Source organism: Danio rerio, chromosome 2 (assembly GCF_049306965.1).
Source record: "Danio rerio strain Tuebingen ecotype United States chromosome 2, GRCz12tu, whole genome shotgun sequence".
Classification (NCBI taxonomy): Eukaryota; Metazoa; Chordata; class Actinopteri; order Cypriniformes; family Danionidae; genus Danio; species Danio rerio.
The window spans coordinates 27,376,452-27,391,319 of NC_133177.1; the positions used below are offsets into that span (position 1 = coordinate 27,376,452).

The 14,868-nt window shown below is 34.8% G+C and overlaps 1 protein-coding gene across 5 annotated transcripts in view; it reads right to left on the reverse strand.

Annotated features, from left to right (window-relative positions):
* slc12a7a (solute carrier family 12 member 7a) overlaps positions 1-14,868 on the reverse strand; it is a 38,479-nt gene that overhangs the window by 15,982 nt on the left and 7,629 nt on the right. For all 5 annotated transcript variants that reach the window (XM_005171252.6, XM_005171251.6, XM_005171250.6 and 2 more), the window contains exons 2-13: positions 11,610-11,695; positions 9,971-10,102; positions 9,703-9,849; positions 5,619-5,673; positions 5,388-5,518; positions 4,569-4,798; positions 2,821-3,029; positions 2,493-2,660; positions 1,068-1,166; positions 913-970; positions 613-787; positions 256-374 (exon numbers count right to left, since the gene is read on the reverse strand). In XM_005171252.6, the coding sequence (XP_005171309.1) occupies positions 256-374; positions 613-787; positions 913-970; positions 1,068-1,166; positions 2,493-2,660; positions 2,821-3,029; positions 4,569-4,798; positions 5,388-5,518; positions 5,619-5,673; positions 9,703-9,849; positions 9,971-10,102; positions 11,610-11,695 (1,609 nt within the window). The remainder of the gene's footprint in view (positions 1-255; positions 375-612; positions 788-912; positions 971-1,067; positions 1,167-2,492; positions 2,661-2,820; positions 3,030-4,568; positions 4,799-5,387; positions 5,519-5,618; positions 5,674-9,702; positions 9,850-9,970; positions 10,103-11,609; positions 11,696-14,868) is intronic.

The following is a 14,868-nucleotide window of genomic DNA, read 5'->3' on the forward strand; positions in this document are numbered from 1 at the left end:
CCTATTAAAAGGATAACTTAACAGATTTTGAATAATGATACTCACTGATATTTACAGATATTCAATACTGAAATCAAACTAAATCTCAAATATATGCAAGCACTGAAATTTATTCAAGCAATGAGTATTTTAAATAGCATTCAACATTTTTGATATTTCACCCAAAAAATCAGTATAAAAAAGTGCAAATAATAAATAAAATTATATTAATTTGCATATTTCATAACCACAGAATCTTAAAGACAAAAGGCTTACATGGACAGAATGGGTGCAACTGCATCCAGTGAAGCGATGAGGATCCCGATCTCACAGATGGCTGCGGTCAAGAGTAAGGCCCAAGTTGGCTCACCACCAGATTTACTACGACCAAACACCTATTAATGGGGCACAGGTCATGTTATTTACATAACAGGCTTTTATAGTCAACTTAAAAAAAAGATTTATACAGATTTTTAAAAGACCTTAAAAAATTTGTTTACAGCATAGTGGCAAATTTCACACTGACTTTCATCTATCTATTGTACGTGATTACATTTTTTTTAAACACTTATGCCTCAAGGCATATAAAAATGACTAAAACAAGAGAACAAAAAAGTCAGGGCATGTTGTTACCTGTAAGAATGGCATGATGCCATCTCGCGCTATAGCCTGAAGGATTCTGGGAGCACCGGTGAGGCTTTGAAGCCCAGCCCCACAGCAGGAGAAGAACGAGCCGATCACAATTACCCATGGAGAAGGCCAAGCTAGTGTTGCAACAACTAGATTCTTATTCACAGAGTCACCATACCTAAAACATAAACAATCATGCAAAAACATGTAAAAACGGGAAGTATAAAACTGTGACTGGAAGTCTAATCCACATGATTCAGCAAGATTATTTCAAAAGCACGGATATTATGAAATCGCACTTACTTGTCTCGTAACACCACACCTTCAAAGCACGCTCCAAACAACACTACACATGAAATGTCTGTTTAGTGTCAATTGAGGCAAATAATCAGACTTTTCAGAGAGTAAATAAAATATATACAGTTTATAAAAGGGTTTAGTTTAGTGCAGAAGGATACAGATGAAGGAGGTGGTTGCAATAGCCATGATGGTTCCTGTGGGAATAGACCTCTGAGGGTCTCGAAGATCTCCAGATCTGTTGGATCCAGCCATGATTCCTGGGAAATTCAGAGAAAAAAAAACATTTGATGTGTTTTGTAATACCTCTAAAACACATTTTCCATAAGTACAGATGGCAAATTAATTGAATCAACAAGATTTTAGGAAGCTGATGTGGTGTTTTCTTCCTCTTAAAGGTGCTGCATTAAAGTTTTTGACTTATAACTCATAAACATTCTATATTATTTTTGCAGTCATTTAAAAAAATCATGCCAAGTAAAGATGTTTGTTCATCTGAAAAAACAATACCAAAGTTAGTTATTCTCATTTGAAATGTGCGTTCAGTGTCAGATAGTCTTTTTGTTTAGGTCTCTATAAACAGCCCACTGCCAGTTTACCCAATTATATTTCAGCAGCCCAGGTTGCCTTGATGGAAAACAGCACATATCATTTCAGGCTCAAAGGCTTTCTTAGTTATATGACCAAAAAGAAAAAAAAAGAAAATATCTTATTCAAAAAGTAGATTTTGGTCTACAACATATATAAAAATCAGCCAAGAGGCTTTCTAAGAAAATGGTCTTAAATTCTGCAATTTGTAAATTCTTCACAAAAATTACTTGCAAGCCAAATCATTTGGTTTCCTACACTTTAAAAAGTGATCCAACAGAAAAAGGTGTCCAATCATTCTCTGTGAGGCCAAAGACTTAGACAGTTAATCTCCAACCAGATGCAAAGATTTGGCCCAAACCCAGATGGCACATTTCATGTGGAGGTCTTGCAGACTTACAATAGATGTCGTCTGCATGAGTCCATTAAAGCAATGGTTTACCCAAAACTGAATATTGGCAAAACAAAGTGGCAGATGGAGTTCACTGTGGATTTTGCAGCTTTACAGTAATAGCCAAGTATAGTTCATCATTCGCTGACAAGATGGGAATGAAGAGATGTCTCCAGTTATGCACTCAGGTTCAGTTAGCACTCATGATACATGCACACAATGCCCGAGTAAAAAGAACCGTGTTTGTCTAATCTACCTTTTCCCACAAAAAAGGCAATAATTTCAAGAAATTTGTTTTAGCAATTCAGAAGACTGTAAATATACAGAACCTCAGCTCTACCCGCATCTTATAAAGGTCCCAATCAGTACTTTATTAGTAAAGTACTTTACATCAATTGACTGACTGGACAAGAGGGGAAATTGAGGTATTTTACATTAATTCTGGGTGGGTTTTGAGTTGCAATGAACTTGAAAACCTGGCAGGTTTCTTGGACCTGGCAGTCCTGATTTAACTGTACATTTATTAAAAAAAACATTTTATATTGTCCCATTTTTTTCTCTTTTTGCAGTAACCTATTCAAAGTCAGACTAAGGAAGAATATAGTACCTGTAACTGAGGGAAAGTAGATTCCAACCAGGAGGGTGAAGAAGGTGGCCATGTCATTGACGACATAACTATTTAAAACCTCTGGCTCACTAGATAAAGCTGCTTCAGAAGTAATATTCTCCTTCTCCACTGTCGTCCTGTATTCTCCATAGCGGCTCCACAAGTTTTCTAGCACAAACATCAATACTTAGTAAAAAACACATGAGTAAAATAGAATAAAATATATAAAGTCTAATGTGGAAAAGCATCAGCTGTCTAACTTTGTTATGCTATGAAATCTGGTGATCTGTAATAATATTTCTATGTTTTGGTGTGCAATTGTTTTTACCTGTTATGGCATTACTGAGCAAGCCAGGAACGGCACTGATCTCTGTCAACTCGTTAAGGTTGAAATATTCATCACACGTTCCATTGCAAAAATGGTACCAGAGCTCGGTAGGTTTGGTTATATTGTCAATGACCTCCGTCTTCATACACTTGTCAAACTTGCCAGACTTGCCAAAATGTTGCAAGGTGCGGTTGCCTAGCAGACAGATTCTGTTGATCCACAAAATTTCAACAAAATTGTAAGCAATTTCAATCAACCCCATGATATTTCAATCTATCGTATGCAAATCATCATTTTACATCAATACAAAATTGCCATAGTTTTATTTCTTTGAAAAAAAGAACCTGCAAATATATAGCCTATAGGTTGTTGGATTCATTGTTAATTTAACCAACAGTTAAACTGCTATCTTAAAAATCACAAAATGTTAACAAAACAACTGCAACATTTACAGTTACTGAACAAAAGCTTTATACAGATTTCAGAATATGAACTTTGTGTCTCTGTCTGCCAATCTGATGAACATGAAGATAAATATTTTATTAAACAAGGGAAATTCTAAACTTTAATGATTAAAGAACATGCACTATAAGAACGCAGGGAATATAAATGGTGACTTGTTAGTAATTATTTCTAATTCCAAGAATTATACAATCACTTCTAATATTCTCATTCTAGCATTTAATGTAAACACACTTTCAGTTCACATCACTTATGATTAGGATATTGGTTTCACTATGATTGTTTTTCTATGTAAATATGCACAAGACAGAAACATGCTTTTGGCTGCTGAACTAATCTGCTCTTTAAGTGAGTCAGAGATGTTACAGTGTGGTTTTGAATGACCAAACAACTGTGAAACTCAAATTCCATAAGTCTTAATAGTCAATGGTCCAGTTTCACACACATGGCTTAGACCAATGGTCTCAAACTCAATTCCTGGAGAGCCACAGGTCAGCTCAACCACTTCCAACTCACACCTGCTAAATTTTCTTTATAGTTTTGAACACCTTGATTAGTTGGATCAACTGTGTTTGATTAGGTTTGGACCACAACTGTGCAGAGCTCTAGCCCTCCAAGAATCACTATATCAGGGGTGGCCAACCCTGTTCCCAGAGAGCCACCTTCCTTCAGATTGCAGTTGCAACCCATATCAAACACACCTGCCTGTAATTATAACGTGGTGTTCAGGTCCTAATTAATTGGTTCAGGTGTGTTTGATATGGGTAGCAACTGAAATCTGCAGGAAGGTGGCTCTCCAGGAACAGGGTTGGCCACCCCTGCACTCAGGCCCGCGCAGAGACTGTCTTGTTGTCTTGACTGTCTTGACTGTTTTGTTGTGCCGCTCGTACTGAAGAGCTGTGTTGAATAAAAAATAAAAATATATAATTTACTCTTGTCATTTATAAGACAAAACAAAGATATTAAAAACATGTATTTTATGACATATTTGCAACAGAATGCTAAGAATAATGCTGTTTACTAGAATATGTTTCACTTGTGAACTCACGACAAGTTTATAAAATATGCAAAGGTGACGTCCTGCTTTTGGTTTTGTTTTATCCATATTTTGATCACACCACAACAGAGTTTGTTTGGATGGGTGTCAACACCTACTTCTTCAGCCTGCACTTTGGTGCATACCAGGGTTCATATTCAAATTAACCGAACTAACAGGAAAGTCAAAACAAATCCAAATGCCAAAAACACACCTTAAATATCCTTCTTAAAAGTACCGCACTACTCACGTAAAACTGGATGGTTTGATGGCTGACTGAATGACTCCTGCATAAATGGCCATAATTGACAGCACCACACAGGACAGGAAGACCAAGGACAACTTGTTGACATACTTCACTCCGACAAACACAACCAGGGTCATGATAGCTAAGCAGCATGTTCCATAAATACGCATGTTGTTTTGCATCCCGGTTGGATTATTGGCTTCAAACACGGCAGCAGAGGGCATGATGTATGTCTGCAACAAGAAGAGAGAGAAAAAAGATCCACTGAAACTGCATAAGTTAATCTGATTTTGGAGGTTATGTCTGGGGCAACTACAGGGAAAGTTGATGACTAAATCTGCTGACTCGAGTTAGCCCAATGCTGACATAAGCTTTTCTAGCCGAGTTTCCATCACCCTGTGTAAATGTGCATATGGAAGCATGAGAAATTAGTGATCGAAATACCAGATTTCACATAAAAATCCCTTATTTCACACACAAAAAAAGTTATGCTCAGCTCAATTGAGGTAGTTTTGGACAACAACAAAAAAAGTTCATGTTAATACTGGCAAATGCAAGCACATTTGCTGTATAAACTTTAAACATTAAACCTAGATGACTAATCAGCTGTCTCCGTTATGCTCGCCTTGTTTACTGTTGGTTACTAGGCTACCAATACTATTGTCAGCTGCTCTAACAATCTGATGAAAATGCATCTAATCCACATTTGTTTTTTTATTTAATAATTTTTGTTAACTTTAAAAAGATTTACTTTACATCAGGATGGAAACCTGACAATGACAAGGGTATTTGCTCACAAGAGTTGGTCCATGTTTGACTTACCAAAAAAATTTCCATAGTCCCTAATATGTACATTGAACCCGCAAATGTAGTGCCCAGGTAGAAACATAAGCCTACTGCTCCTCCGATCTCTGGACCCAATGCTCTGGAGATCATGTAGTATGAGCCACCAGCTAAAGTAGAAATAAAATCAAGCTGGATTAAAACACATATGAAGTTATGATAAAAATAAAATAACAAATCAATTATTGACATGGCATCTTCAGATCATACCAGGCACTACGCCATTAGTTGCAATGGCACTCATTGAAATGGCAGTCAGCATGGTCTATTGAGAAGGAAAAAGACAAAATATAAATCAAGTTTTAAAATTTTTAATTTACAAAATGATCTTATTAATTAAGAGTTAAAAATATATGATAAAAGAAATGCTAGAAAAATAGACAATACAGCTAATGTGTTTGGACATCTGGACCCAAGTAAAATGTATCCAAAGAAACTTTTGAAATATTTGATTCATTTAGGATTTTATAAGTTGCATTTTCCAGGATATGCTGATGCTCAAGGTATAATAAAAGGATCAAATTATTACTTTTTTACATTTTATTTGTAGTAAAAAATTGAGATTTTGTCTTTCTAATTTACATTCTAGTCCGCCAAACATATTTAATTATTATTTCTAAATAGTGTGAACAAAAGTAATAATGAATGTGAATATTTTAGTAAAGCTGAACAATATATCGTTAGAGCATCGATATTGCAATGTCTGCAATAGTCACATCGCAGGATTAGATTATTTAGTAAAGATTAAAATCAATTTAAAAATTGTTTTGTATTATTTATACAAAAATAACCTCTTTTTTTTAAACTTGATTGTTCTTTGTGTAGGCTAATTGAATACTGTTAGACTCTCCGAAAAACCATAAAGCACTGTTTGTTTATTTATTTTTGCTTTTGATTTATTATAATTTTTGCAGATGCACTGCATAGAAAAAGAGTTCCCATTCGATTTAGACGAAAATAGAGCTATTTAAATCATCTGGTGAAATTTTTGTCATATCGCAATGTATATTGTGGCAAAACAAAATATCACAATGTCAGATTTTTCCAATATTGTTCAGCCCTATATTTAATGTAAATCAAAGGCGGCAACACCAAGGCTCCAAAAATTAATTTGCACTTTTTGCGGTTTTGGCTGAGCACCCAATTAAGAGAGATGTGCAGTTTTTTTAGCCCTATATTTAACCTTACAAAAGCCAAGACTATAGATACTCACCAGATAATGTACTTAATGCTAAATCTAATGACTTATGATAAACTTTTCTTGCAAAAAATTCTGATAAAAAAAGTGATAAACAACATTTATGGCTAGATTTATGAATTTAAGCCTCAGATGGAAAAAGAAAAAAACTTGTTTGTGCCTGTTTTTTCCACCACAGAAGGTCACAGTAATTTCCTGAAAAAATATGTATTTTTTCCTTACTAACAGATTGATTTGGTGTACCAAACTGAAAAACCAGCCTAACTTTTAAATTTGAACTAACATTTGAGAATATTCGAGGTATTAAACTGATCTCAAGAGTTCATATTTCATATTCATATTTTGTAATAGTCCTGACTTATACCCCAAAATTGTCAACGTATCCCCTAAGATTGACAGAAAACATAAAAGAACACAAAGTTAATTGTGTGTATATATATATATATATATATATATATATATATATATATATATATATAAATGCATAACCATGATCAGCTAACTTTTAACATTTTTAAATGATACTGTATGTTAAGTTATAAATATGTGAAACGCATAAACTTAAGCTTAAGTTGAGTAGTTTCACAAAAAGGCAGGCATGCTATTTTTAAGTGCTGCCAGTTGGCTAAACACAGAATGTATCAACAAAGTCACCTAATCTAAGCATTCACAACAAATAACATTTCAAATTGATACCAAGAAAGTAGACCCAGACTTTCTCTTTCTCTCCCAACAGCTTCTCAAAATGCATGCATCCCCGGATACTTTAGCTGTTTTAGGGGTGATAAAATTTTACATAATGTCTCGTATTTGTGATCTGCCTTTTCAAGTTGCTTTTCAACTCCTTATGTTAAGTTTCAATCTGTCCATACTTCTAATAGGTTTTTTTTTTTGTATCATATGCATGTTTTATTGCTTTTTAGTTTTAGTTGATTAGTTATTTTATTAATTAATTTAAGTTTCAATCTGTCCATACTTCTAATATGTTTTTTTTCTTATCATATGCATGTTTTATTGCTTTTTAGTTTCAGTTGATTAGTTATTTTATTAATTAATTTCCTTGTCATTATTTTTAGTTTCATTCATTTATTTGATTTAAGTTTCAGTTTTAGTTTTATTATTTTAGGGCTTCCAAAGTTAATGTGCGAACTGTTATCTTAAATGCTTAACCTCTGCGCAGATAGAAAAATCTTATCAAAGTCAATAGACAGATAACTTTTTCTTGTTTGTACAACCAGTGATTCCCAGAGGTTTGCCATTTTGTCTGATTCATGGTCGATTTTTTTGTTTGTTTTGACAACAAACTGTCTACTTCAAGGTACGAACAGTAAGAGTTACTTTTCTTTGGTTAGAAAGGACGTGACGCATGGGGTGAATTATTGTATGTATACTCTTAACAATGCTGGATTGTTAACCTAACATTGGATTCATTTTTTCAGTAAAATTTAAATTCTGCTTTCTATACTATTGATAAAGTTTGTCCAAATTTGACCCAACACTAGTTTATGGCAGCATTTTTTTTAGAGTGCAAGCAATTTGAAGTAAAGTAGTCATTGGATAAAGAAAGACATGTTTACAAAGCAAATTGATGGTAAAGTAATGCAGATTTAAGGCTGCTGCAAAGATTTTTACAATATACAATCAAATATCACAATATATAATCAAATACTAAAGATGCCATATACTGCACTGATTAAATAAGTTGTAAATTTTAATAAACTGAAGGATACGACAATTCTTAAAAGTGCATTTTATACTAAGTGCACACTTATATTCGGGAGTCTTTTTGTTTGTTGCCTCAAACATACATGTTAAATTTTACAATAAACACAATAAATTACCAAAAGATAGCATTAAACATATTTTATGCCTCTTTAAGGTGGAGCTTAATGCATTTATATTACATATACCCTGTATTTTATATCCAGCATGTGAATAGAAAGCTCATGGCTCAGTAACACATAGAAAAGAATCTGGTGTAGCTGCTGTTTTTTTAGAATAAGATGCCCGCGTATATAATAAGTTAAATATAGACTTAAAAACAAGGGAATAAAATCCAATATTGCAATTTCAATAGAAAACATTAGGACCAATCAACTGCAACCTGGGTGTGCATTAATGATATCGTGTGGAACATTATCAGTCTGTGTTTTGAAAACGGATCGTCTGATAAAGAACATGCAGTAAATGAAGTAAAGTACATGTAAATGTTGAGGGTGTGCTAAGAATAGCCAGTGAGCAAAGCAACAGTCTGTATTGAGTTCAGATTGTCCTTTTGTCCTCCAAGATATACACAAGTGAAATTTACAATGAGAAGGAGGAAATATTGGTGTCTGAGGCTCATTATATGGCCATTTCCATAGCTTTTTTATTATTATTTGACTATGCCTAGTTATACTCAGATTTTAATAGGATAACTTCAAAAATATATTTTAAAGATTTATTGATTCCTACTGTACAAAAATGATTTTATTGCACTTGTGTTTATTTTTTAACCCAACCCCAGGCAGCAACATTTTTCCCAAAAACCAATCTTTGTGATGTGCAGACTGATACCTAAACTGTTGGCTCAAAGCTTTCTAGAATGTTACTGTTTTCTACATTTTAATCTTTTTTAATCATTTTTATTCTTTGGTGTTTTTACTGTGTTATACTCATTTCTTTTATTTCTGTTTATGTAAAGCACTTTGAATCCCCATTGTGCATGAAATATGCTATATAAATAAACTTGCTTTGCCTAGCCAACAGATTCATGCATTCTATCCAGATTTGTTTAAATGGAATTACGTTCTTGAGCCAAATCCGATAATTAAAAGGACACGTTGACATACTTTTGGCCATGTCAAGTTTTACATTTCTGTCTTTGACAAAACTGTCAAAACTGACAAAGCATTGAAGCACTGATGAAACAATGCCTTCATCCATCTTTCACAATTAGATAACCTGGTAAACTAGGTTAATGACAAAACTGTCAAACCTGAGTAAGAGAGGAATGCCAGAGAAATGCCTTTTCCTGGAATACTTATTCATTTCTGAGTACACTGAGAAAACGAGAACATGAAAAAGATTTTAAAGTGATAAAGGGAAAAAACTCACGCAAGCACAACACATGAAGACAACAGCAAGGGCCTCCAAGATCCCCGCGGTGCCCACAATCCATGTGAGCCGCAGGAACAGAATCACACCCAAAATGTTCTGCGTGCAGGGCAGGAACACGCCTATAAATGTGCCCATCTGAGGGCCCTTCAAACAGATTGACAACACAAAAACAGCTATGTTACCCATGTAGGACAAACAGAGATGTCAGCAAAATGAGTTTAGGATTCTTGTAATTTTCTGTGTGGGAGTCTAGTTGGGTTCTTACATTTACGGTGACTCTCTGAATCCCATCCTCGCTCTCAGCCTCCTCGTGCTCGACAGCCCCCTGGGTTATGTTGGTGTAGTTGGCCAGTTTGTTGAGGAGGGATGACACCATTGGAGTGCTGTCCATCTCTTCCTGTGAGTAGAGATATGAATGAAGCGAATGGTCTAATATTGATCAATCAAATGACTATGCTTAAATCTATACACCTTATTTACGGCTAAATAAGCATAGACATTAGGAATGTCCCTATCAGTTTTTCTTACGATAGCGAAACACGATCAAATACTTTTATAATACATCAAAAAAAGAATAAAGAAGAGCGAAGAAACTTATCTAGGATGTTCCTTATTTTTTGTTCACTTCGTCTTCGGTTGGGTTGCCTGGGTAAACTCGCTGTATTGTGTCGGGTGTTTGTTTTTGAGGTGCCTTATCAGGTTTGCTGTGTTAAATGTAACCTTTTCCTTTCCACCTCTTGCAATCCCAAGTTTACATATCTCACAGTTTGCTATGGCAATGTTGTCGTCATCAACTTTAAAATACCTCCAGACCGGAGACATACTCTCGCTTTCCGCTTCAAGCTGCTTCCATGTTCTACTTGCCAGCATTTAACCAATAGCGTCTAAGCAACAAAGTGATGTCATGCTACATACGTTGGTGTTTCTGTGTGAAGTCAAGAAAGAGGTCCAACTCTGTGCCACCGCATAACTATAGATGTGTTAAAAAGTAGTGAGAATATATATACTGTATACATATATATAGTCCTGATCGGGACGTAACGTTCGATTCCGATAGAGTCTGAAACCGCATGATTGGGCCCGGTTTCAGATCACGTGATGGGATCCAAACATCCCTAATAGACATCATTTAATGTTAATGATGTTAAGGTAACTTATGCAGAAAAAAATGCAAGCAGTTGTGGTGGAAAAATAAAGCATGCATTAGTTTCTTAAAAACTCTAGTACTGTGCTTGTAAAAACAGAACAGGGTATCAGTTTACCATCAGGGGTGGTTGGTTGTGTTGCGTTGTGTTGCATTGCATTGCAATGTGTCCATTATGATAGAAGACTAAATAACTGAACTGCTAGACTTAGCTAATGAATGTAAATATAAATAATTAAATGTTTTTAATGTGAGGTACATAAAAAGCTGGGGAAATAAATAATTGGCAAGAACGTTTAACATGCAATGGACATTTATGTGAAAAATGGCCTTTCCTTAATTGGCACTTTTGGGAGGAAAATAACATACTTGTAAGAAAAAAAACAACAAAGTGTCTGCACGAAGCAATCATGTTGACAGGTGAGGTATTTAATAAGACATGGTTATTATAGCTTATTTCTTATTTGATCTTATTGAATAGAGTGTATCTATTTGTTTAAGACAATAGTTTGATTGTTTCATGTGTCAAAAAAGTATGAAACAAGTTACATACTTTTGGTTTTCCCTGCAAAGACATCCTTCACATAAAAAGATGTTTACAAGCTTTGAACAAGTCAATGACAGTTGGGGAAGAACTTGTTTTATTCTCACATTAGCAATACAATTATATTTAGCCTCATTAGCGTGAGGTATTTTATTTGACTAATATTTGAACAGTGTTAGCTGATAAATAAAGATTTGGTTTTAAGCAGTTTGTTACCTCATAGAGAGCCATATTTTTGCCATACGTGCTGTCATCATGATCTGTGCTTATTAGGGAGCTGGTTTCTCGGGGGGTCTCGTCACCTGTCAAATGACACAAAACACAAATATGTTTTACTTTAGAGGGCTTAAAGGCTATACTAGTGTTACAGTCAGAAGATTTTGAGAAAACGTGTGTTTAAAACATTACAAAACAATGTTTCCCATGCTAAGACATTTTCACAGTGAGCAATTTCAGCCCCAATTTGGTCATTTGAGAGTATAACTACAAACTAAAAACTGTAGTCTTTGATCGTTGGCTTGACATGCTTCCCGACAACTGCCTAACAGCCATTGCAATCAAATTCTCCCTTCAATGAAATTCTGGCCGTGTCAGCACTTTCCTGCATACTACATAGTGTCTTCAGATACAACAAGCATCAAACCAAGAACAAATAGGAGTACAAAAGCTGATGATACTATCAATTTAATTTTTCAATAAAGGGATAGTTCAGAGAAAAATTACAATATCATTTACTCACCATCGTATAATCTTCAAAATGCTCGAAACACAAATTAAGATATTTCTTATTAAATCTGAGCACTTTCAGATCCTCCATAGACACCAAGTGTACTGAAACATTCAAAGACCAGAAAGCTACTAAGACAAATCACCAAAACCCTCCATGTGTCATCAATGGTTCAAAAGTCATTTTGAGAAGCTACGAGAATACTAACCAAAAGAAAATACTAATAAAATGCATAAGTCTACTTAGGATGAGGGTGATCTCAGATTTCAATATTTGAATTTTGGTTCTGAAAAAGAACAAAGACCTTAAGGGTTTGCAAAGCCATGAGGGTGAGTGATTAACGACAGAACTATCATTCTATATTTGGGTAAACTAACCCTTTAAGGCATGTTGTGAGCAAAAATAGGAATTATTAAATAATTAAAAAGGAATTATTTCAGAACGGGGGTTACTGGGTGTATGATGACAAACTCTGGATGAGATTTCTTGCATTTATCTGTTTGTCACTTTTTGATTGTTGTATACATTAGAGCTGCACAATTAATTGTAAAAAGATTGCGATCTCGATTCGACCCCCTAGACCAGGGGTCACCAAACTTGTTCCTGGAGGGCTGGTGTCCTGCAGATTTTTGCTCCAACCCTAATCAAACACACCTGAACAAGCACAAAACAAGAACAAATTAAGGTTTTAAAAGGTATACTTGAAACACCCAGGCAGGTGTGTTGAGGCAAGTTGGAGCTAAAACCTGCAGGGACACCGGCCCTCCAGGACCGAGATTGGTGACCCCTGCTCTAGACGATTTTAATCCAGCATTTTTACGATTTTGTCAATCATATTTTCAAGTTCAGGAGACAAGCAATGGTGGCCGCACAAGTCTTCACATTGTTTTACATACGTTGTTCAGCAACGGGGACACCTTCAAATGGTGTTGAAAGAGTTATAATTCAAGAGATATAATTCACCTCAAAAATGTCATTTCTGCCTTCATGTAATGTATTTGCGACCGCAAAATCACACATGACGTGAGCTGACCGTCAGCTGTTACCACAGAGTGGGCGGGCAGGAGCACGCAGGCCTCTAAATGAAGTCTACCTAAGTGAACAGAACCTGCATAGGCTGTGAATAACAGGTAATTAAGTTGTAAATAACCTTCAGTTTGTGGCACAGAATGATCGTTTGGAAGCTGCGTGGGAAGTATGAACCGCTCTTAGCATTGAAAATGAAACCGAAAGCGCACATAGTGTTGCCAGATGTAGCTGACTGATTCCAGCCCAAAAAGTATCCAAAACCTGCCGAAAGGCAAAAATACCCACCAAGTCTTCCGTATTCACAAAAATAACAACAGATTTTAAGCAGAAGATTACAGATTGTAAGCATGTCTCAAAAACAATAATTCAACATCAGAACTATCATCAGCATTAATGACCAGGACAAATCTAAAGTCTGTTCAAGTCCATCATTCCAAGTCTATACAAAATTTAGCAGTTTAACCATTAGTAGAACTACACAAAGCCTATTGCTGTTTTACCACATGCTTGAGAATAACAATAATAATAGCAAACTCATATTAACCTTTATTTTATATCTACAGAATCGTGAGAAAATAGTGATCTTTATTTTAGGCTTAAAGAAAAAAAAAAAAACGCGATTCTCATTTTAGCCAGAAATGTGCAGCTCTAAAATACATTAATTCGACATTAAGCTTACTGTGATCTTAAAGCGTGACATGGGAATCATGTTCGTTTTGTCTAACTTGCTACCATCAAATAGGATCACAGTGTGAGACAGGCCCAACTCATTGTGCTAGCTAGTAAATGAAAGTGAAAGCTGTAATAGGTGCAGCTACTACAACAAAAGAAGATCCATGAGGCACATTTCTTAAAGAACCCAACAATAGTTATTAATCACTTTAATGCCACTGAAATTCACATCCTTTTTAATATTCCAAGGACTGTATGCATTCACAGGGTGAATTAATTTGGAAAACAAGCATTCAATATTTTCAACTAAAGGCATGTGAGAAGGTAACACATCCAGCAAAGAACCAGCTTAAACCAGCAGACAGTTCACCCAAACAGCATGAGCAGTTTTTTTTTTCCAACGGGGTTTTTTTTTCTGATAAAGAAAACATAAGTATTATATATTTTTTCATAAACAAAAGTTAACAACTAAAAAAGGTCATTCAGTGAAGCAGTTTATTGCCTACTGCAAACAAATCTTGCAGGTATAGAGCAAGAATAACTTAAAAGTGCATATGTTACTAAAAGTCCATTTTAAAAGGAACGTATCATACCCTTTTAACAATATATTAAATGATTTTTAAGTGTCCCTACAGATTATTTATTGTAGTTTGTCAAATCTTCTCAAAGTGCAGCAAATTAATTGCTCTTTAAATGAACTACCTTTATACTTTGCTCCAATCCAAACTATTATGTTTTACCCATTTGTCACACTCTGTTTTTTTCATTATCAAAAATATAAAACTTTGTATGTTCACTAATTCTTTTATAACTGTAAATAAGCACATGTTGGTTTATATTTTAGACTATAGTGAAAGATGAAGGACCATTTTTTTACGCCTATTTTGACAATTTTTTACAAAAAAACATTTTGAAACCTTACAACTAACATTATTTTTCTGTATGTAAACACGAACACCAACACATTGCCGTCAGCATCTTGAACCCTCAATCAGTAAGTTCAACAGTGCATAGTTGCCAACTGCAAAACATGATAAGAAACAGTTT